The sequence below is a fragment of the Kogia breviceps genome, chromosome 18, assembly GCF_026419965.1.
Source record: "Kogia breviceps isolate mKogBre1 chromosome 18, mKogBre1 haplotype 1, whole genome shotgun sequence".
NCBI classification, from domain to species: Eukaryota; Metazoa; Chordata; class Mammalia; order Artiodactyla; family Physeteridae; genus Kogia; species Kogia breviceps.
The window spans coordinates 2,917,357-2,937,541 of record NC_081327.1 but is presented as its reverse complement, the minus strand read 5'-3'; the positions used below and the strand labels follow the sequence as shown (position 1 = coordinate 2,937,541).

The following is a 20,185-nucleotide window of genomic DNA, read 5'->3' as shown; positions in this document are numbered from 1 at the left end:
TGTGGCTGTGACAGGCGCCATGTGAGGAGCTGAGGGTGGTGATGGGGGTGGTGGGCATGACGGTGATTGTGACGGTGAAGGTGAGGACGGTGACGGGGATGGTGAGGATGAACGTGATGGTGGCGGCGACGGTCGTGACGGTCATGGCGGCGCCTCTCCTGACGATAGTGCGACGGTAATGATCGTGATGGAGATGACGATGGCGGCGACGGATGTGAAGGTCATGGCGGCGCCTCTCCTGACGATAGTGCGACGGTAATGATCGTGATGGAGATGACGGTGGCGGCGACGGTCGTGAAGGTCATGGCGGCGCCTCTCCTGACGATAGTGCGATGGTAACGATCGCGACGGAGATGACGGTGGCGGCGACGGTCGTGAAGGTCATGGCGGCGCCTCTCCTGACGATAGTGCGATGGTAACGATCGCGACGGAGATGACGGTGGTGGCGACGGTCGTGAAGGTCATGCTGACGACTCTTGTGATGACGGTGATGATGAGGATGGAGATGACGGTGACGAAGACGATCGGGGTGGTGATCAGGATGGTGACACTCGTGACGGCGGCGATAATGGCCACGATGAAGCCCCGCGAGGGCAGGAATCTCTGTCTTGTTCACAGATGTACGCCCAGCTCTTAGAACAGAGCCTGACACTGAGTGCACCCTCCATCAGTATCGTGTGAATGCCGAGTGCATAATAATAATAACCGGTGTTCACCGGGCACCTCCTGTGGGTCAGGCTCTGGTTTGAGGGCTTTGCGTGCACGATGTCATTTTACCTTCATGAACACCCGCTGAGGCGGGTACTTTAACACAGCTCAGCAGGGAGAGGGTGAACTTTGGAGCCTAGATGCCTGAGTCTGAGCCCTTGAGGGCATGACCCCGAGCCAGTGACTTAACTTCTTGGTCTGAGTTTCCCCATCTCTAAAAGGGGAAATAATAATAGTACGCACCTCAGGGGCCGCTGTGATGATTAACGGATAGATTAATACCTATGTGAGAGTGCTTAGCACAGGGCCTGGCTCTTGATAAGTGCTCAGTATGTGATAGGTATTATTGTATTTATCCCCATTTTACAGATCAGGGCACTGAGGCACAGAGACATTTGGCTGTGTACCCCAGGCCACTCGGGGAGCGTGTAGTAGAGTCATGATTGGTACCCAGGCCTGTCTCACCCAGGGCCCTTGCTCAGAAGATATTACGTGCCCCAATCAGATTATCCTGGATTCAAGGCTGTGTCCTGGCTCTGGGACTCTAGCAGTTAATTTCCTTTCTCCAGCCTCAGTTTTTCCACCTGTACAATGGGGACAGTGGTCGTGCCTGCCTCCTGGGGTGGTTGTGAGGATTAGATGAGCTAGTGCAGGTGAGGACAGAGTTTAGCACACGTGCTCAGTTAACAAGAGTGACCCTGACGCCTCCTAACCGTGCTTCTCTGTGCCGGACACGATGTGGGCTCTTAATACACTACAGCCCACCCTCACTATAGCTCTTGGAGGGAGGAACTTGACCCCTGTTTCAGAAAGGGCATTGGGGCTCAGAGCCGCGGGGACTCAGAATAACACAATGCAAATTCCTCGGCGTCAGACTTGGCCTGGGGTTCCAGGTTAGGCTTCCACGATGGCCCCCCGCTGAGTGTCCTGAGGTGGGCCCCCTGTCTCAGCCTCAGCTTGTAAACTGGGGGCCGTCTTGGAAGACCCCCCAACTTGTATTCTGGCTCCTGCAGCCTCAGGCAGGGAACCGTTCCCTCCTCCCCACCTCTCCCCAGACTGGAGCCTGGCTCAGAGGTCCTGGAAGGTCATGGAGCTGCTGCCCCCGCAGTCCTGCAAAGGCCAGCAGGGTCCAGTTACTTGCTGGGGGCGGGGAAGGATATTGTCCGAGGGTCCTGATAGATGAACTGTCTGCCCCTGCCAACAGATGAAGGAACACACTAAGAATCCTGTTCCCCGGGTCTCATTAAGCCCTAAGACTTAAATAACTGCTGACTGGTAACCTGGAGAGGGCCTCTGCATACATTCCCCCTGCTGTCCCGGCTAGTCGGGGCTTCCAGGATGGCACCCCAACTTGGAAGCAAGAGGTCCCCTTTCCCGTTCCCAGGTGGGAGCAGGTGCACCCCTACTCCAGGTCACCCCAGAGGGCCCCGCTGGGGGTTCAGGCTCCTGGCGGCCCTGTGCAAGGCAGGGTTGGGAGAGCTACTGGGCACTTAGGCCCGAGGTCCCTCCACCCTCCGCCACCTCCTGCCAGCCCTAAAGAAGTGGGTGCCTAATTATCCGGTCACTCTATCCCTGCTTGGCCAGGCAGCTAAGCCCAAACATCTGGCCCCGGGGCCCACGGCCAGGACGGGAGGGCAGCCCCCACCTACTGCTGGCCCTGACCCTGGACACCTCCCACAGGACATCTGAGCCTGGTCCTGTGCCTGCCAGCTTGCAACAAGCCCAAAACAGTAGCTGCAGAGGCCTAGCGAGCTTGATGCAGAGAAAACATCTGACAAAATGAACACCCGTTCAGGGTTTACAAACGGGCGCACACACGCCCTCTTCGCAGAGTAGGGGTAGAGGGAACATCCTTCATCAGACAAAGGGTGGAAAGGGAGGCACAGGTCTGTCACTTCCCACGGGGGCTACCACTGACCACACAGAACACCGCAAAGCATCAAGCGGACAAACGTTTAGCACGAACGAGAGTTTAGCTGGGATGTGGGATCAATACTCTAAAATCGTGTTCTCACGATTCCTTGCACCTCAAAGTGTGACCCACGGTCCGGAAGCGTCGGCCGCCCCCGGGAGCTGGTTAGAAAGGCAGAGTTTCGGGTGCCACCCAGACCCACCAGATCAGAGTCTGCGTTTTAACAAGGTCAGGGGTTCGGGGGTGCAGGGTGGGGTGGTGGTGATGGCGTGGGTGCCGCCCAAGTCATCTGCATGTCTGTACCTGAGCAGAACTAAAAATGAACCAATGCAGAGAACAGCGTCTCTGAGGCCCTACAAGGCTGGTGCCCTCCTGGGTCCCAGGTACACGCTTTCCTGCAGGGAGGGTGTGGGTTGATGGCAGCCCCGCAGCTTTAACGTTCTGCGGCCAGCAGTCGATCTGATGCGCGTTGTGATTTCTTCGTTTTGGGGGGTTTTTTTGGCCACACAGTGTGGCATGAGGGACCTGGTGCCCTGACCAGGGATCGAACCCGGGCCCCCTGCATTGGAACCACTGGCCCACCAGGGAAGTCCTGTGCATCATGATTTTTTTTTTTTTTTTTTTTTTTTTTTTTTGCGGTACGCGGGCCTCTCACTGTCGTGGCCTCTCCCGTTGCGGAGCACAGGCTCCGGACGCGCAGGCGCAGCGGCCACGGCTCACGGGCCCAGCCGCTCCGGGGCACGTGGGATCCTCCCGGACCGGGGCACGAACCCGCGTCCCCCGCATCGGCAGGCGGACTCTCAACCACTGCGCCACCAGGGAAGCCCCATCATGATTTTTGATTTTGTGTTTGCAGTGGATGATTCTGTGTTTGGAGGCCGATGGGACAAGGAAGCATTCTCCGGGTGCTGGGAGCGGGGGCTCATGCAAAGCCCCACTTCCCCTGTAGGTTCTGGTGGCCAGACCCCTGGCTCTCCAGCCTCAGGCAGCCTCCACGACCCCCTAGCCCTTGAGGATCTGCCAGTGATTATCCTGGTGCCCAGGGAGCATGACATTCAGTAGCAAAGGGGGAGGGCAGGGAGGGAAAAAGTTTTTTTAAAAAAACAAGAAACCCCGCGTTTTCTTTTTTAAAAATATTTATCTATTTATTTATTTGGCTGCGCTGGGTCTAAGATCCCGGCACGTGGGACCTTCATTGCAGCATGTGGACTCTGGGTTGCGGCCTGAGGGATCTAGTTCCCTGACCAGGGATCGAACCCGGGCCCCCTGCATTGGGAGCGCGGAGTCTTAGCCACTGGACCACCAGGGAAGTCCCACGTTTTCATTTTGAACTGGACACCCACACATTTTGTTAACTGGTCCTGCTCATATTCTTGGGGTTCCCCAGCTGGGGTGTAGCCAGAACTTCCTTGGTGATTATGGGCCCAGGTACACTTTGTGGGGTGGGGGGTGAGTGGGGAGTCAAGACCAAAGGCTTTGGAATCAGATTCTGCCACCTTTTGACTTTAGGGTCTTTGGAAAGTAGGGGCCTCGACAGTCTCGTCTGCAAAATGGAGAGAAACATGAACGGGTCCTGTGTGATGAGTGGGTCCTGAATTCAGCGCTATTAGAAAAAAGGGCAGGATTTTTCCTTTTCTTTCTTTTTATTTTGTTTTCTTTTTTGCGGTACACGGGCCTCTCTTTGTTGTGGCCTCTCCCATTGCGGAGCACAGGCTCCGGACGCGCAGGCTCAGCGGCCACGGCTCACGGGCCCAGCCGCTCCGCGGCACGTGGGATCCTCCCGGACCGGGGCACGAACCCGCGTCCCCCGCATCGGCAGGCGGATTCTCAACCACTGCGCCACCAGGGAAGCCCTTCCTTTTCTTTTTAATGTGAACTCAGAGGCTCAGAGAAGGAAAGGAGTCTAATCAAGGTCACAGCATGAGAACCTTGGAAATGCCTGTTTTGGTTTTTTTCTTTCAAGCAGCCTCATTGAGATGAAATTTACACGCCAATTTCACCCTTCTAAAAATTTTATTGAAATATGGTTGATTTACAGTGTGTTAACTTCAGGTGTACAGCAAAGTGATTCAGTTATACATACATCTATTCTTTCTTAGAATATACACAGGGCTTCCCTGGTGGCGCAGTGGTTGAGAGCCCGCCTGCCGATGCAGGGGACGCGGGTTCGTGCCCCGGTCCGGGAGGATCCCACGTGCCGCGGAGCGGCTGGGCCCGTGAGCCGTGGCCGCTGAGCCTGCGCGTCCGGAGCCTGTGCTCCGCAACGGGAGAGGCCACAGCAGTGAGAGGCCCACGTACCACACACACACACACAAAAGTCCTACTGTGCTATACAGTAGGACCTTGTTGGTTATCTATTTCATGTATAGTGTGTGTATATTTTAACCCCAAACTCCTAATTTATCCCTCCCTCCCCCTTTCCCCTTTGGTAATCATAAGTTTGTTTTCTAAATCTGTGTTATTTCTGTTTTGTAAATAAGTTCATTTTATCATTTTTTTAGATTCCACGTATGTGATATCATATGATATTTGTTTTTCTCTGACTTCACTTAGTATGATAATCTCTAGGTCCATCCAAAATTCACCCTTTTTACATGTACAATTCATGACTTTTAATATATTCAGAGCATTGTGCACCATTTAGCACAATCTAATTTTAGAGCTTTTCCACCACTATCCCCTCCCCTGAAAAGAAAGTCTGTACCTATGAGCAGTCAGTCACTCCCCATTTTCCCTGGCAATCACTAATCTTTCTTCCTCTGTGGATACACAGAATCCTACAGTAGGTCATCTTCTGTGACTGGCTCTGTTTTTTATTTTTTAATTTTTTTTATAAATTTATTTATTTATTTATTGAGGCTGTGTTGGGTCTTTGTTGCTGTGCGCGCGAGCTTTCTCTTGTTGCGGTGAGTGGGGGCTACTCTTCGTTGCGGTGCGTGGGCTTCTTGTTGCAGTGGCTTCTCCTGTTGCAGAGCACGGGCTCCAGGCGCACGGGCCCCAGTAGTTGCAGCACGTGGGCTCAGTAGCTGTGGCTCACGGGCTCCAGAGCGCAGGCTCAGTGGTTGTGGCGCACAGGCCCAGTTGCTCCACGGCACATGGGATCCTCCCGGACCAGGGCTTGAACCCGTGTCCCCTGCATTGGCAGGCGGACTCCCAACCACTGTACCACCAGGGAAGCCCTGGCTCTGTGTTTTTGAGGTTCATCCATGATGTAGCATTTGTCAGTGCTTCCTTCCTTTTTATGGCTGAGTAATACTCCACTGGATGGATAGACCACATTTCTTTTTTTTTTTTCTGCACCACGCAGCTTATGAAATCTTAGTTCCCTGACTGGGGTTTGAACCCGCTCCCTCAGCAGTGAAAGCGCGGAGTCCTAACCACTGGACCGTCATGGAATTCCCTAGACCACATTTCTTTTATCCCATTGTTAGTGGCTTGACATTTGGGTTGTTTCCACTCTTGCTATTGTGAGCAATGTTGCCGTGAACGTTTGTGTGGAGGCATGTTTTTATTTCTCATGGGCATTTACCTAGGAGCAGAATTGCTGGGCCATATCGTAGCTCCAGAGTTAATTAACATTTTGAGGAACTGCCAGGCGGTCTTCCAAAGCAACTGCCCCATCTTTTACATTCCACCAGCCCCATAGGAGGGCTCCAACTTCTCCACCTCCTCGCCAGCATGTGTTACTGTCTGTCTTTCCACAAGGGTCTTTCCAGGCCCTTGCCTGGGTCCGAAAGCTTTTCAACCTTCCTTTCCATGTAGGTGTCCCAAATCGCATCCCCTCCAAGGGAGGGGCGGCCACCTCAGCAACACACACCCACATACTCACACTCATCCTTACTCCGTCACACTCACACCCACGCTCACACACGTGCGCTCAGGTGCCCTGTCCCCTCAAGACCCCTCCCCCAGGTCCCGTTGGCCACAGGACACTCCTAGAGTTTGAGAGCATGGACCTCGGGACTTCCCTGGCGGTCCAGCAGTTAAGACTCTGCACTTCCAACGCAGGGGACGCAGGCTCGATCCCTGGTAGGGAACGAAGATCCCACATGCCGTACAGCGTGGCCAAGAAAATAAATAAGTAAATAAGTAAGTAAGTAAGTAAGTAAGAGCATGGACCTTGGACAGTTGAAGAGCTGGCCTGGATTTGAATCCTGCCCCTGCCCAGCCTTCTGGGTGAACTCAGGCAGCCACCTCGGCTGCTCTGGACCACCTGCGTCCACCCCTGAAGTGGGGAGGATCTAAGGGACCCCTTCCAGCGTGTTCAGGACGTGCCACCTGCTGGGAGCTGCTTGAGGGGTGAGTAAAGTATTACGATTAGTATTATGTGTCCTGTAATTAAGTAGCGCTAAATTAGAACCACCCCCATCCACTGCTGTCTCTTCCTCCAGCCCTCCTGCGGAGGGGGGGGTGCGCATCGCTGGGTCATTATCACCTCCCAGTTAATACCCAGTTGATGCCACCAATTAGCACCCTCTGTGTGCCCCCCCCAGACCCTTCTCCTCTCCACTCCCCCGCCCCTCAGCCCCACCCCAGCCCCTAGCCACCTCCAGCTTTTCTGGGACACATTCTTGGCCTAATTGCTCGGGTTATTTCAGACTCATGGGTGAGGCGGCAGGAGGTCCTGCTCATGCTTCCCCTACTGCACCCCCCATCTTATTCTCCCCCTACTCCAGGAAGCTCACCTGGATTTCCCGGGACAGGGGCCCATGTCCCCAGGTCTCTGGACTGAGCTTAGATTGAAAGGATCCTTGGGGTCACTCCACACAGGCTGCCTCCACCACCCCCTCCCCTCCAGGCAACACCTTGGTGGCCACAGCAGGGGCCCTGGGGGGTGCAGGGCCAGGGAGAGGGTGACACATGATCCAGCCCTGAGTTGTAGCCGTTCTCTAGGCAGGCGGCCAAGGAGGGCACAGAGAGGAAGAGAGAGTGTTTGCAAACAGGGCGGCTGCCGAGAAGGGGCCGGGGTGATGGGTGGCGGGGGCGGGTGGGTGTGGAGAGGAGGGCCCAGCTGGTGACCGGCAGCCGCGCCTGTAACTTATCTTCCCCCTGCTACACACACACACGTGCAAACGCACACACACGCGCGCGCACACGCACACACACACACACTACGCAGGCCCAAGGCCTCACAGACACGCAAACAGCTCACTGCACACAGTGAGATGCACGCAGACTTCCATTCTCTCCCCTCACCCAGGCAGTCACACGATTACACGAGCACACGGGGGCTCAGATGCTCGCGGACACACAAAAGCCACGCACTCATGTCATCTGCATAGGGCGAGACACATTCAAACCCTCATGTCTCTCTCTCTCACAGACACACGCCATTATTTACACACACACGCGGGCTCAGACACTCACGGACACACAAATACCCAGAAATACACGCTCAAGTTCCTACCCACCTGCGGACAGCTGGACCCTTTCCAGCTCTGGCGGCGAATCCCTCTCCTTGTCACACGTACGTGTGCAGAGTGGGTGCAGACAGTGCCGACACCCTCACTCCCAGGCACGGCACAGACGCACACGCGGGGCCAGCACCTCGCAGGAGCACCCGGTGGGAGCCCTGTCCGCCGTTCTCTCTGCCTCTGTCTGTCTCTCCCTCTCTCTCTGGCTCTGTCTCTCCTCCACAACACGCTCTCCGGGGCACACGGGCACGCACACGCCGGCCTCCTCTTTCCCACGCTGCCAGACCGACAGCGCCACGGGGACCTAAGTGCCAGGTGGACTTTATTTGCGGAGAGCGGTTGGGGTGGCCGAGAGGACAAAGCGCATCATCAGGAGGGCGTGGGCCCGGCACGTGGGGGGGAAGAGGGCGCTAGGCCGGGAGCGGACCCAGCAAGACGGAAAAGACAAGGGCGGGAAGACGACAGGCATACGCGCGCCGCGGGGTGGGGGGAAGGCCGTGCAAAGCCAGGCGGATCCGTTTACTGAATCAGCATCTGTGGGCCACCTACACGGGACAGGATCACGCCTTCGACGCGGCACCCGTCAGAGGGCAGGACAGGCTGAGATCCTGGGCCCCCGGGAGCCCACATTCCAGCCGGACGCACAGGATAAGCGGTACGAATAAATAAAATCGTGCGGCTGGAAGGGAGAGGAGCGGGGGGGGGGGGGGGGGGGCTGGGAGTGCAGGCTGGGCGCGGCCCGGCGGAGGCAGCTGGGCAGGAGGTGTGGGAGGGCCAAGGCCCGGGGGCGGCGGGGCAGGTGTGGGCAGACGCGGGGCGCCCCCGGAGACCCCCTCCCCCCGGCGCGGGCAATACGCACAGAGAGGGGAGGATCTCGAGACCGAGAGCAACAGAGGGCACAGAACGCGGAGGAGGCCTCAGCACGGGGGCCGGGCTTGCCTTCCGCAGCCTCCCCGGGCCGCGCCGGGCCCTGGCCGGCCCCGCGCTGCGCACTCGGGGTCCCCGCCGTCCCCCTGGGGCACCTCCTCGGCCTCCCCGTCCCGCTGCCTCCAGGGCCGGCCCAGGTACTCCCGGATGGAGCTCACGGGGCTCCTCCTTCGGGGCCGAGGGTCCAGCAGCCCGCGCAGGAGGGCGTCGGCCGCGGGCGTCAGGCCAAGCCAGGGCCGAGGACGGGCCCGGGGGTGGCCCGAGGCCTGCCAGAGGACGTAGTCCTCGTAGAAGGGGTCGGCCTCCACCAGGGGCTGGTCCCAGGGGAAGTAGCCCGTGAGCAGGCAGAAGAGCAGGACGCCCAGCGCCCAGGCGTCCAGGGCGGGCTGGATGGGCAGGCCCTCGGGGCGGGGCGGGGGCCCGCAGAGCTCCGGGGCCGTGTAGGGTATGGGCGGCCCCAGCAGGCGCAGCAGGGTCCCGCGGGGCCGCGTGTGGCCGAAGTCGGTGAGCTTGACGCGCCGGCAGGCGGGGTCGCACACCAGCACGTTCTCCGGCTTGAGGTCCCGGTACACGAGGCCGCGGGAGTGGATGTGCTCCAGGGCTGAGGCCAGCTGGGCCGCACAGCGCTGCGCCGCCGCCTGCGGGAGGCCCACCTGCGGGTGCCACGTGTCGGCGTCCACCACCCTGCCCGCCGGCCGGAAGGGGGCGGGGCCGCAGCGCCTGTCCTCGGCCCCGGGGGGAGCAGGCCCAGGGGGTGGAGGACCCCAACGATGAGGCCTGGCGTGAGCCCCGTGGGGCGTGCTGAGCCTCAGTCGGGCGCAGTGTTGGTTGTGGGGCGGCCGTGGGCCCGGTGGGGCCTCGGCAGGGCTACCCGAGTCACGATGCGGGGAGGGTGGTTCCTGAGGCCCAGGCTGGGGAGGGGCGTCCACGTGGGACCCCCCGAGGCACGGGAGGCTGACCCACCTTGGGCCGGATGAAGGCGATGAGGTCCCCGTGCAGGACAGGCTCGGTCAGGAAGCTGTAGGAGGCGAGTGACTCCACGCCGATGCCGTAGGCCGCCACGATGGCCGAGTGCGAGCCCAGGGAGAGGCCCACGCAGAACTCATACAGGAAGGCTCGCAGCGTCGTGGAGGCCTTCGGCAGCTGCTTCAGAGCCAAGGTTGTGCCTGGTGGCGCAGGGACAGAGGTGAGAGGTGCCCGAGCCCCTCAGCCTGGACTCTCTCCCAGACGCCGCCCTCACCTCCTCCACCGCCTGCCGCCTGCCACGCCTGCGTGAAACAGCACGGCCAGTGAAACCCCACCAGTGGTCATAATGGTAATAATGATAATAGTATTTAGTGAGCTTGCACTCCGCGGCCTTGGGGCAGGTGGAACGGGGCCACGAAAACCGAGCTCGGAACCTCCAATGGCTTTATTGGACCCCTCGTTCCAGCAAACCCATGCCAAAAAGCCACATTGGAGGCAACTGGGGAAAGACCCTGAACTGGGTATTAGACCCCACTAAGGAGTTACTGTGAATTTTGCCACACGTGGAAACAACTTCCTAGAATGTAAGCTCCCAGGAGGCAGAAACTCTGGTTTCTTCAATTGTTTTTTTTTCTTTCTTTTCCATTACGGTCCTTAAAAAACTGAAAATAGAGGTATCATATGATCCTGCAATCCTACTCCTGGCATATGTCTGGTAAAGACTCCATTCAGACACACGCACCCCGATGTTCACAGCCAAGGCACGGAAGCAACCTAAATGCCCATCGAGAAATGAACGGATAAACACAGGATGGAATATTCCTGAAGCCATAAAAAAGAATGGAATCGTGCCATGTGCAGCAACGTGGAGGGACCTAGAGATTGTCACAGTGAGTGAGGTAAGTCAGACAGAGAAAGACAGATAGCATGTGGTTTCTTCAATTTTTGAGTCACCAGCTGCCAGGCCCCAACCTTGCCCAAGAGGCTGTGTGCGATGGGGGAGGGTCACGCCCTTACCTAAAATGCCAGCCATTCCCCGCACCCCCCCCCCCAGCTGGATGAGGCCCCCTTACAAACCCTCTGTTCCCCATTATCACCTCCAAGTTCTGTGATGACCCAGGTCTGCATCTGTTTGCATCTTTCTCTGTTATGGGCTGACTTGTGTCCGCCCTCCCCCCTCCCCACTGCGAAATTCCTATGTTAAAGTTCTCACCCTGCAGTATCACACAATATGACTGTAACTGGCTGCACCACACGGCTTGCGGGATCTTGGTCCCCCATCCAGGGATTGAACCCGGGCCCGCGGCAGTGAAAGCACAGAATCCCAAGCACTGGACCGTCAGGGAATTCCCTGGAGAGAGGGTCTTGAAAGAGGTAAAATGAGATCATTGGGGGTGGTCCTTAGCCCAGTATGACTGGTGTCCTTATAAGAAGAGGAAATTGGGCTTCCCTGGTGGCGCCGTGGTTGGGAGTCCGCCTGCCGATGCAGGGGACGCGGGTTCGTGCCCCGGTCCGGGAGGATCCCACATCCGGGAACCCGTGAGCCGTGGCTGCTGCGCCTGCGCGTTCGGAGCCTGTGCTCCGCAACGGGAGAGGCCGCGACAGTGAGAGGCCCGCGTACCGCAAAAAAAAAAAAAAAAAAGAAGAAGAGGAAATTTGGACAAGACATGCACACAGGGGAGGCGGTGTGAGGACACTTGGAAAAGGCGCACCTGCAAGCCGAGGAGAGAGGCCTCAGGAGAAACCGACCGTGCTGGCACCTTGATCTCGGACTCCCGCCTCCAGCACTGTGAGTCCCCCTAGCCTGTGGCACTTTGCTCTGACAATCATAGGCGACTCACGCACCCCCTCCCCATTCGTGCTGGGAGCCCCCAGAAGGCCGGGCTGGCTCAGACTCCTCCCTGGGGGCCCAGCAGGCCCCTGGACGAGGCTGAGCCCTCTAGTCTCCTTGGAGACGACCAGACTGGGGTCGGGGAGCGCTTATGGCGCAGCCACCGTGCGCTGGCCTTGCTGAGCGCCTGGCACACAGCGTGGCTCTGCGTCGCTCCCACGATGACCGCTAAGCTGGCCACGTGTGAGGGCCACGAGAGGGGGCTCTGTCTTCCTGCCCATTGTCCCCAGCAACTAGAGCTACCGACATGTCCTCAGAGAAGCACAGTTCTTTCAGAGAAGGGCTCATCAGCCACGTTTTCAAAGGAGGAGGCTGAGGTTCAGAGAGGGTGGGGGAGTGACTAAGAACACACAGCCTGGAAGGGGCAGAGGCAGGACTTGATGGAGGTTTACAGACTCCCCGGCCTTGGCCGGCTTCTGCCTGGGCCCGCACCACTGCCCCGCGCCTCTGTCCCCAGACCCTTGTACCTTTCTGACGGTGGGTGACCAGCAGGACCCGGCCAAAGCGGCCCTGGCCCAGGGGACGCACATGCCGGTAGAGCTCGCCCACCTCGGCCTGCACCAGGGTCTGGGCGCTCAGCGCCATCATGTCCTCCAGCGCCAGGGCCGCTTCCTGGCCCTGCCGCAGCTCCTCTGCCGTGAGGCCCCCCAGGTCCTGCCCGGCACCGTTCTCCACAGCCCCCATCTCCACCTGTTTCTCCTCTGATGGCTTCCCAGGCATCTCTGCAAGGGCAGAAGAGAGGGTGACCAGGACTTAGGTCCCGCCAGACCAGGGGCCGAGAGAGGAGGGGCCGGGGGCCCCGAGTTCTGGGTCTGAGGGGGGAGGGGCCGGGGGCCTGGATTCCGGGGTCTGAGGAGGAGGGTGGAAGCTGATTGGCTCAGGCCATCGTGACGCATTTTCCCTTCTTATTAGGGACGTCTTGGGAGTGGGGAGACCAGCCGCGGGTTGGGGTGAGGTCAAGCCCGAGGCCGCAGATGTCCCTCACCCCACCCCCACGTCCCTGCGCCACCTGATGGCCTGAGGATGAAAGATGAACCAGATAACTCGAGACACACCCCCCCCCCTGTTTCCAAAGCAAACAGACTTGGGCCCTGGGGGTGGATGAGCAGCCCCAGCCTCCTAAGAGCAAACAGGCGCTCTCTGCCCCCTGTGGCGGGCGGGTGGCTCACACCAGGGCCTGGGGGACGCCTGGGTCCTGGGTGGGAGCAGGCGCTCGGGAACGATCACTAAGCCCTTAAGTGGTCCGGGTCCAACTCAATAGCCCCAGCCCCTCACCCCTCAGAGCCAGGGGTCCAGGCCCCCAGCTGACCCCTCTGCCAGGACCTTATATAACTCACACCTCTTGGGACACCCCCCCAGACTCTGTGTCCCTGACACTCAACGGCTCTACAGTCTCAAGGTCTGAAGTTAGCCCCTGATCCCGCAAAGAACCCAGGACTCTGACCACCTGCACAGCTTCACGCTCAGGCCCACCTCAGGCGGTCTGACCCTTGCCTCCTCCTGACCCGGGCTCCAACCTCCGGACCTCACCTTCTCCAAGGCCTGTCTGACCCTTCGGCTGCCCGCTGTGGTCAGTGCCCAGCACTCAGAGCCCAGGCCGGCAGAGCCCTGCCCTGCAGCAAGACCCCGCCCCCACCTAGGGGGTCGTAGCCCCGCCCCAGGCCTCGCCCCTTGAACCTCAGGGGGAGAGCGACATCGTGTGTTGTCTCCCAGAACTGGCTCTGGCCAGGCAGATGTCCCAGCCTAGGAAGTCAGTCCTCCCTCTTCAGACCAGACCCCAGCCCCTGCCCCCTCAGACCCGGGGGTCCAGGCCCCCAGCCCCTCCCCCCTCAGACCCAGGAGTCCAGGCCCCCGGCCCCGCCTCCCTCAGACCCAGGGGTCCAGACCCCCCAACCCCTCCCCCCTCAGACCCAGGAGTCCAGACCCCCCGGCCCCTCCCCCCTCAGACCCAGGAGTCCAGACCCCCGGCCCCTCCCCCCTCAGACCCAGGGGTCCCGGCCCCCGGCCCCTCCCCCCTCAGACCCAGGAGTCCAGACCCCCGGCCCCTCCTCCCTCAGACCCAGGGGTCCGGGCCCCCGGCTCCTCCCCCCTCAGACCCAGGGGTCCAGACCCCCGGCCCCTCCCCCCTCAGACCCAGGAGTCCCGGCCCCCGGCCCCTCCTCCCTCAGACCCAGGAGTCCAGACCCCCGGCCCCTCCCCCCTCAGACCCAGGAGTCCAGACCCCCGGCCCCTCCTCCCTCAGACCCAGGGGTCCGGGCCCCCGGCTCCTCCCCCCTCAGACCCAGGGGTCCAGACCCCCGGCCCCTCCCCCCTCAGACCCAGGAGTCCCGGCCCCCGGCCCCTCCTCCCTCAGACCCAGGAGTCCAGACCCCCGGCCCCTCCTCCCTCAGATCCAGGAGTCCGGGCCCCCGGCCCCTCCCCGCTCAGATCCAGGGGTCCTGGTCCCCTGTAGAGGATGAAATCATTTCTCCAGATTGCCTCTGCCTTGACCCCAGCCAGCTGCCCCATCAGTGCCCCACTGACAGGTCCAACACAAGTGTTTGGTAAGGGGCGTCCGGGGGAGGAGACGTGGGGTCCTGTGTGGGGAAAGGATGAGACAACAAGATTCCAGAACGATGCAGTGAGAAATGACCTCAGACTCGGCGCAGAGGGGGAGCAGGTGGTGCAGCAACTGGGAAGTGCAGGCCCTGAGGGGGGGGGGAGAAGGGAGGGGAGTCCCAGTTATGAGTCTGTAGACTTCAAAGTTGGGGGGGGCGGGCAGGGACTCCCAGGGCTGAGGGAGGAGGCAGGGGCGGGGTCCTGGAGGGTTGCACCCACCCCCTCAGGTTTAGAGCGAGATGATCAAGGTGAATTCACTTTTTATTTCAGGATCGTTTTTAGACGTACAGGACAGCTGCTCGGAGCTCCCGCCACGTCGCCTCGCCTGGCTCCCTGCCGGGTGAACCCCTCAGCGAGAGCCATCGGTGCATTTGCCCACGTGAAGACAGTAACCGTCAGTCAAATGCTAGACGCTTCTCATGTCCACCAACAACCTTTACCTGCCCCGGGGTCCAATCCAGGACACCCCGCCGTATGGAGTGAACTCACGTTTTTAAATCTAGATATAGCACGTAGGACAGATTCCCTGGAAAGAAGCCGGTTCCCACGACTGTGCTGGGTGCGGGGGGTGCGCCCTCGGATCCACGCGGTCCCCGCCCTGCAGGCGGGAAGCTTCGCAAGTCAGCGGTCTGTGTGCGGGGATGGGGGCGGCATCAGGCCGGCCGGGTGAACACGAGACCCCTGCAAACCCATGGCCCTCAGCGTGGACGGGACCAGCACCCGCCACGGTGCTTATGCTCTCCGGGAGCTGGTGCGAGAGGCTCGCCGCGTGAGAGCAGAACCTGAAAGGATGTCAGGTGAACAAGGCCAAGTCCATCCCGGGCAGCCTGCGAGGGGAGATGGAAAAGGTGGAGGCGCAGGTCGCTGGGCTACAAGTTTCGGAGGAGCCGGAGAGGCCCCCGGGGTGGGGTCTACTCTCTGGAGGCCTGGAGTTGGGAAGAAGGCATTCTCGGGGGAGAACGCAGGGTTTCCAAACGTCTGTAGGCAAGAGAGGGTGTGTGTGTGCCTGTCTGTGTGCCGATTTAGGTCCAGAAAGGATGAGTGCCTCCCTTCATGTCCCCTAGAGCCCAGGGAAGTGGGAGGGATGGAAGGCGAGGTTTCCATGGTGTTGGATATGGAAAGCTGAGATTTGGTGGCAAGGCCAGCGGGAGTCACCTAAGGTCTTAAAGGAGAGGAGTGACCACATCACAAGTCCATAAGCACCCAACATGTCCCCACCATGCAGAAATGCATCTGCAGGGAAACAGCACCTTCCTTCAAGAAGACACGTTCACGACAGAAGGGAGAGGAAGGGTCCTTGAGGGAGGAGGGGTCTGGACTCCTGGGTCTGAGGGGGGAGGGGCCGGGGGGTCTGGACTCCTGGGTCTGAGGGGGGAGGGGCCGGGGGCCTGGACTCCTGGGTCTGAGGGAGGAGGGGCTGGGGGTCCAGACTCCCGGGTCTGAGGGGGGAGGGGCCGGGGGCCTGGACTCCTGGGTCTGAGGGGGGAGGAGTTGGGGGCCTGGACCCCTGGGTCTGAGGGGGGAGGGGCCGGGGGCCCGGACACCTGGGTCTGAGGGAGGAGGGGCCGGGAGCCTGGACCCCTGGGTCTGAGGGCGGAGGGACCGGGGCCCCTGGGTCTGAGGGAGGAGGGGCCGGGGGCCCGGACTCCTGGGTCTGAGGGGGGAGGGGCTGGAGGCCCGGACCCCTGGGTCTGAGGGGCGAGTCCCTGGGGGTTCCGGACTCCCGGGACCTCAGTCGGGAGGGGAATTGTGCATACAAGTCCAGCCTTCAGTTGGAGAGATGCAATGTGTTCCATCTCCGTCCTCCCGGGAGCAGCTGTCTCTCCATCCAGGTGGCCACGGGGGCCGGGGGAGGGGCCTTTGGCCCAAGCCCCGGGCGCCTGTCCCAGTCACCTGGTCAGGGCTCCCCCCGTCTGTCCCCCCCTCCCGGCGTCTGTGTCGTCCCTCTCCTCCTCCTCTGACCACTCTTCCAGGCTTGCTTCCCCCTCTTCCTCCTCCTCCCCATCTTCACTGGACATACTCCCCAAGCCCCCAGGTCTCTCTTTGTTCTCCTTTAACCCCCAATCATCCCCCAGGAAGTCCAGGACAGCCAGTGGGGGGCTCCTAGTCTCGTGATCCAGGTCCAGAAGCCCCTGGAGCAGTGCCAGAGCCGGGGACGCAAACTGGTCCCACGGGGGCGGTGGGTGAAGTGGCTGCGGCCTGGTGGTCATCCAGCCGGCAAAGGCCTCGAAGTCAGGGTCAGGGGCTAGCGCCACGCCCCAAGGGAAACAGGCAATGGCCGCACAGAAGAGAAGCACCCCCAGCCCCCAGGAGTCCATTGCAGGTCGCAGGGGCAGGGTATCCGGGGGCAGCAGGAGGCAGAGCTCGGGCGGGGCTGAGGGCAGTGGCCCTGGCGGGGCAGAGGTTGGACTTCCCTCAGGCCGGGTCAGACCCAGGTCACCCAGGGCCACACGGCTGCACACAGGGTCAAAGACCAGCACGTTGTCTGGCTTGACGTCCGCGTGGACCAGCCCCCGGCCGTGGAGGAAGTCCAGGGCTCCAGCTAGCTGGGCCACCACCCGCTTCACCTGCATCTCTGGGAGGCCCTGGGGTCAAAGAGAGAGGATGAAGGTCAGGCTGCCTTGGTTCCTTCTTTATGTTGCTTCTTGGGGTTCAAGAATCCAAATCCCCAGACCAGTGGCTACCTCTAGTGTCCCCAGAACACCCCCCCCAACAGCTTCTCCGTATCATCCTCAACCACAAGCTGTCCCCACATCTGTACCCCTGTAGACCCACTCCCAGATGTTTTCCTCACTGGAACCGCACATCTAACCAGAACTTTTTAAACTTCCATCAGACTTTCTCCTAACACTCGTATTTCTTATCTCCTCTAAACTGACCACCAAGATCTCCAGTGAAAACCCAAATCCCACGCTTAATCCTAATCTTAGTCCCGTACTAATTTAGGTCCCATCTCTAATTGAGACCCAGTTCTGAAGTCCCACAGTTCATTTCATCAGTCGATTGATAGATCGATCCATCCAGCTAGCCAGGCGCCAAGACAGCAATCCATCCATCACAGCAGCCATCCATCCAACGGACTATACAGCAGGGGTTCCACTCACTACCCATTCCACCAGCTAGTCAGCAGTTCCATAATTTGTCCAGTTATTTAATAGCCAACATCCATCCATCCATCCATCCTACTCTTTCCCTCCTTCTCTTCCTCCCTTCTTTTTTCCCTTCTGTTTATCCCCAACCCTATTTCAAATCCAAAGTCTATTCCTAAAGATGGCCCCACACTACCTTCAAGCTCAAGTACCCCCAGAATATCATGGATTCAGTCCTGACCTGGTCTTTCTGGAGAGAACTTCATTACAGCCCTTCTCCAACTCAATCTACATACACATCCCCAAACATCTCTGCTTCACCCTGCAGCTCCATCCATGCTCTTCTCCACACCCGTGACCGATCGATCATCAACCCTAAAATCAACCCATCCGACTCCACCCACACCCATTCCCAATGCCAAAGCCAATGAAAATCCCATATCTCTGTCTCCATCCCTTCCCCCTCATGAGACCTGATCCATCCTCAGCCCCCATCCCGGCTCCCTGCCCTGGACGGATTAGGGGTGGGGTTAGTCATGGAACTGCACTGAGAGTTAGAAATAAGGAGGTGGTTTGGGGGCTTAGGGCGGAGTTAAGATGTGGGGGTCAGGCTTGGAGACAGGATTGGGGGAGGGACAAAGTCAGACCTGGTAAAAGCAGCCCTAACCTCTGCCCCTTGCCTGCCCGCCTCACCCGTTCCTGCAGCATCCCGCTGAGATCGCCACAGGGCGCGTACTCCTGGGCGAAGGCGAAGTGTCGGGGGCTCTCCAGGGGTCCTGCCAGGGTCTGGAGCAGGCCTGGATGTGAGGAGACACAGCGGCCCACGCAGAACTCTCTCAGGAAGGTGGCTCTCAGGACCGAGTCCCGAGGTAGGAGCTTCAGAGCCACAGCCGGACCTGCTGGGGAGGTGGGGGCAGGAGGGAGCTCAGGGCGCTCTGATCTTGCTGTGGGGCCTTAGGCGAGCCACTCAACCTCTCTGAGCCTCAGACGTCTTAACGCGTAAAACAAGAGGGCCAGGGCATAGTGTCTGACCTCTCTGTGCCTCGACTTTCCCCAGCTGTGAAGTGGGGGTTGAAGGGTTACCTTCCCTGAGGAGTCTTTCTGCTCTGCCTCAGATTGCTGTGTGGTCTTGCACAACTGCCTTGCCCTCTCTGAACCTCAGTTTCCTCTCGCATAAAGTAGGGGACGTGGCGACTTGAATTTCAGTCCAAGTTGTGCTCCCGCCTTGCTGTGTGACCTCAGGCAAGTCTCTCACCCTCTCTGGGTGAGCTCCATTTTTTGGAAGACCACAGAGCTCTTAACTTTCTGGAGCCCCATCAGGAAGGGTCCTCATCAGCTCTCCGCAAGGCTACTCCCTGTCTCAGTGGTTTCGGAGGGGGAAACCTGGGGGACATCAAGGACTGTGCCGTTTGCTGGCCAAACTCACCCCCTTGGCGAGGCCGGGCAAGGAGCACGTGGCCGTAGGAGCCGGAGCCAAGCTTTCGGATGAGGTGATACTGGACACGCAGATTCCTCACTGGGGTCACCCTGGTGGCCGTCAGCTCCACGAGCCTCTGGAGGGCCGTGGCTGTGTCCTCCTGCAGGAGAGGGACAGAGGTGGGGAGGGGGTGAGTCTGGCCGCCCCCTCCCCCGCCTAGAGCAGCAGGGGGGCCTGGAGGCCCAGCCCAGGGCTGAGGTGGGGGGTTGGTCCCCAGAGAGGACAGTGAGTCACAATGACTCACCCGCCCTCAGGCCACCTGTTTTTGTGTCCTGGCGGGGTTATGGGTGATTGTCTCCGCGACCCTGCCCACTGCCACCTGTGGGGGCCACCAAAAGCCCCAGCCCCACTGGGGGCCGCCTCAGCCCACACCACCCCTGGCTCTACGCCTCTCTTTCTCCATCCTCCTCTCTTCCTGGGCTTCCTGTTCTTTGTTTCTGAGTGCATTTCCCCTGGGGGTCTTGGCCTTGCTGTGTGTCCTCGGTTTCCGTTCTTGTGGGTCTTCGATGTTTCCCTCTGTGCTTCTCTCTGTGTCTGCCCCCTGGCCCTCTCCATCTCCTGCATCTCTCTCTGTCTCTCTCTGTCTCTGTCTCTCACCTCCGGGCCCCCATCCTCCTGGTTCTCGGGGTGCCTGAGCTCCATCTCAGGGTGACCTGGCGTCAGCTGGCCCTCGGGCAAGCGCCCCTGGTCTGGGCCCCCCAAAAGCAGCGCGCCCACTGAGCTCCGCGGCACCCCTGAGCAGAGCCAAGGCCTGGAGCTCATGTGAAGGGCCTGCCTCCGTGCCCCTCCGCGTCCGAGTCCAGAGGCTTCCCTGCCTGTGTGGTCCCCTCTCTCCACACCTCCCTGTCCCTGTCTTGCCCCTGTGCTAGCTCCCGGGTCTCGGGGTGGGTCTCCCCGCCTGTCTGTCGGTCCCCGGCCGCCCGCTCCTGTCCCCACACCCCTCCCACTGTGGCCGCTGTCTGTCTGTCTGTCTTTCAGGATGTCCGCACTCTGTCCCCCCACTCTGGCCTGCTCTCCCCGGTGTCTCTCCGTCTCCCTCCCGTCTTTGTTTCTGACTCACTGCAAGCCTTTTGTCCCTCCCTTTCTCTGGGCCCGGGACAGCGGTGTGTGTGACAGCCCAGAGACATCCTGTCACCCCCCCACCCCGCCCTCCCCCTTCCAAACTTAGAGCAGCTTGGACTCTGGGCTCTGGTCCCAGGACAG

General features: G+C 60.1%; 2 protein-coding genes across 2 annotated transcripts; both read right to left on the bottom strand.

Annotated features, from left to right (window-relative positions):
- Positions 1–381: 381 nt before the first annotated feature.
- Positions 382–12,538, bottom strand: SBK2 (SH3 domain binding kinase family member 2). Its single transcript, XM_067019597.1, has 4 exons — positions 12,286–12,538; positions 9,925–10,127; positions 8,974–9,614; positions 382–607 (listed from the first exon to the last, which is right to left on the bottom strand). Exons 1-4 carry the CDS (start codon positions 12,536–12,538, stop codon positions 382–384), a joined length of 1,323 nt encoding a protein of 440 aa, XP_066875698.1.
- Positions 12,539–16,086: 3,548 nt separating this feature from the next.
- On the bottom strand, positions 16,087–19,880 carry SBK3 (SH3 domain binding kinase family member 3). Its single transcript, XM_059045601.2, has 4 exons — positions 19,580–19,880; positions 18,932–19,082; positions 18,199–18,401; positions 16,087–17,001 (listed from the first exon to the last, which is right to left on the bottom strand). The coding sequence occupies exons 1-4, from the start codon at positions 19,742–19,744 to the stop codon at positions 16,306–16,308; spliced, it is 1,215 nt and encodes a 404-aa protein (XP_058901584.1). The 5' UTR covers positions 19,745–19,880; the 3' UTR covers positions 16,087–16,305.
- Between the last annotated feature and the right edge of the window lie 305 nt (positions 19,881–20,185).

Bases quoted from the DNA above. Each gene is read 5' to 3' on its own strand.
- SBK2 (XM_067019597.1), bottom strand. From the start codon at position 12,538: ATGCCTGGGAAGCCATCAGAGGAGAAACAGGTGGAGATGGGGGCTGTG. The intron at 10,128-12,285 runs GTACAAGGGTCT...CTGCGCCACCAG, and splicing joins GGTCACCCACCGTCAGAAAG to GCACAACCTTGGCTCTGAAG. The intron at 608-8,973 runs GCAAGCCCGGCC...TCTGTGAACAAG, and splicing joins GCCCGGGGAGGCTGCGGAAG to ACAGAGATTCCTGCCCTCGC.
- SBK3 (XM_059045601.2), bottom strand. From the start codon at position 19,744: ATGAGCTCCAGGCCTTGGCTCTGCTCAGGGGTGCCGCGGAGCTCAGTG. The intron at 18,402-18,931 runs GTGAGTTTGGCC...CCTCCCCAGCAG, and splicing joins TGCCCGGCCTCGCCAAGGGG to GTCCGGCTGTGGCTCTGAAG. The intron at 17,002-18,198 runs GTGAGGCGGGCA...CTTTGACCCCAG, and splicing joins GCGGGATGCTGCAGGAACGG to GGCCTCCCAGAGATGCAGGT.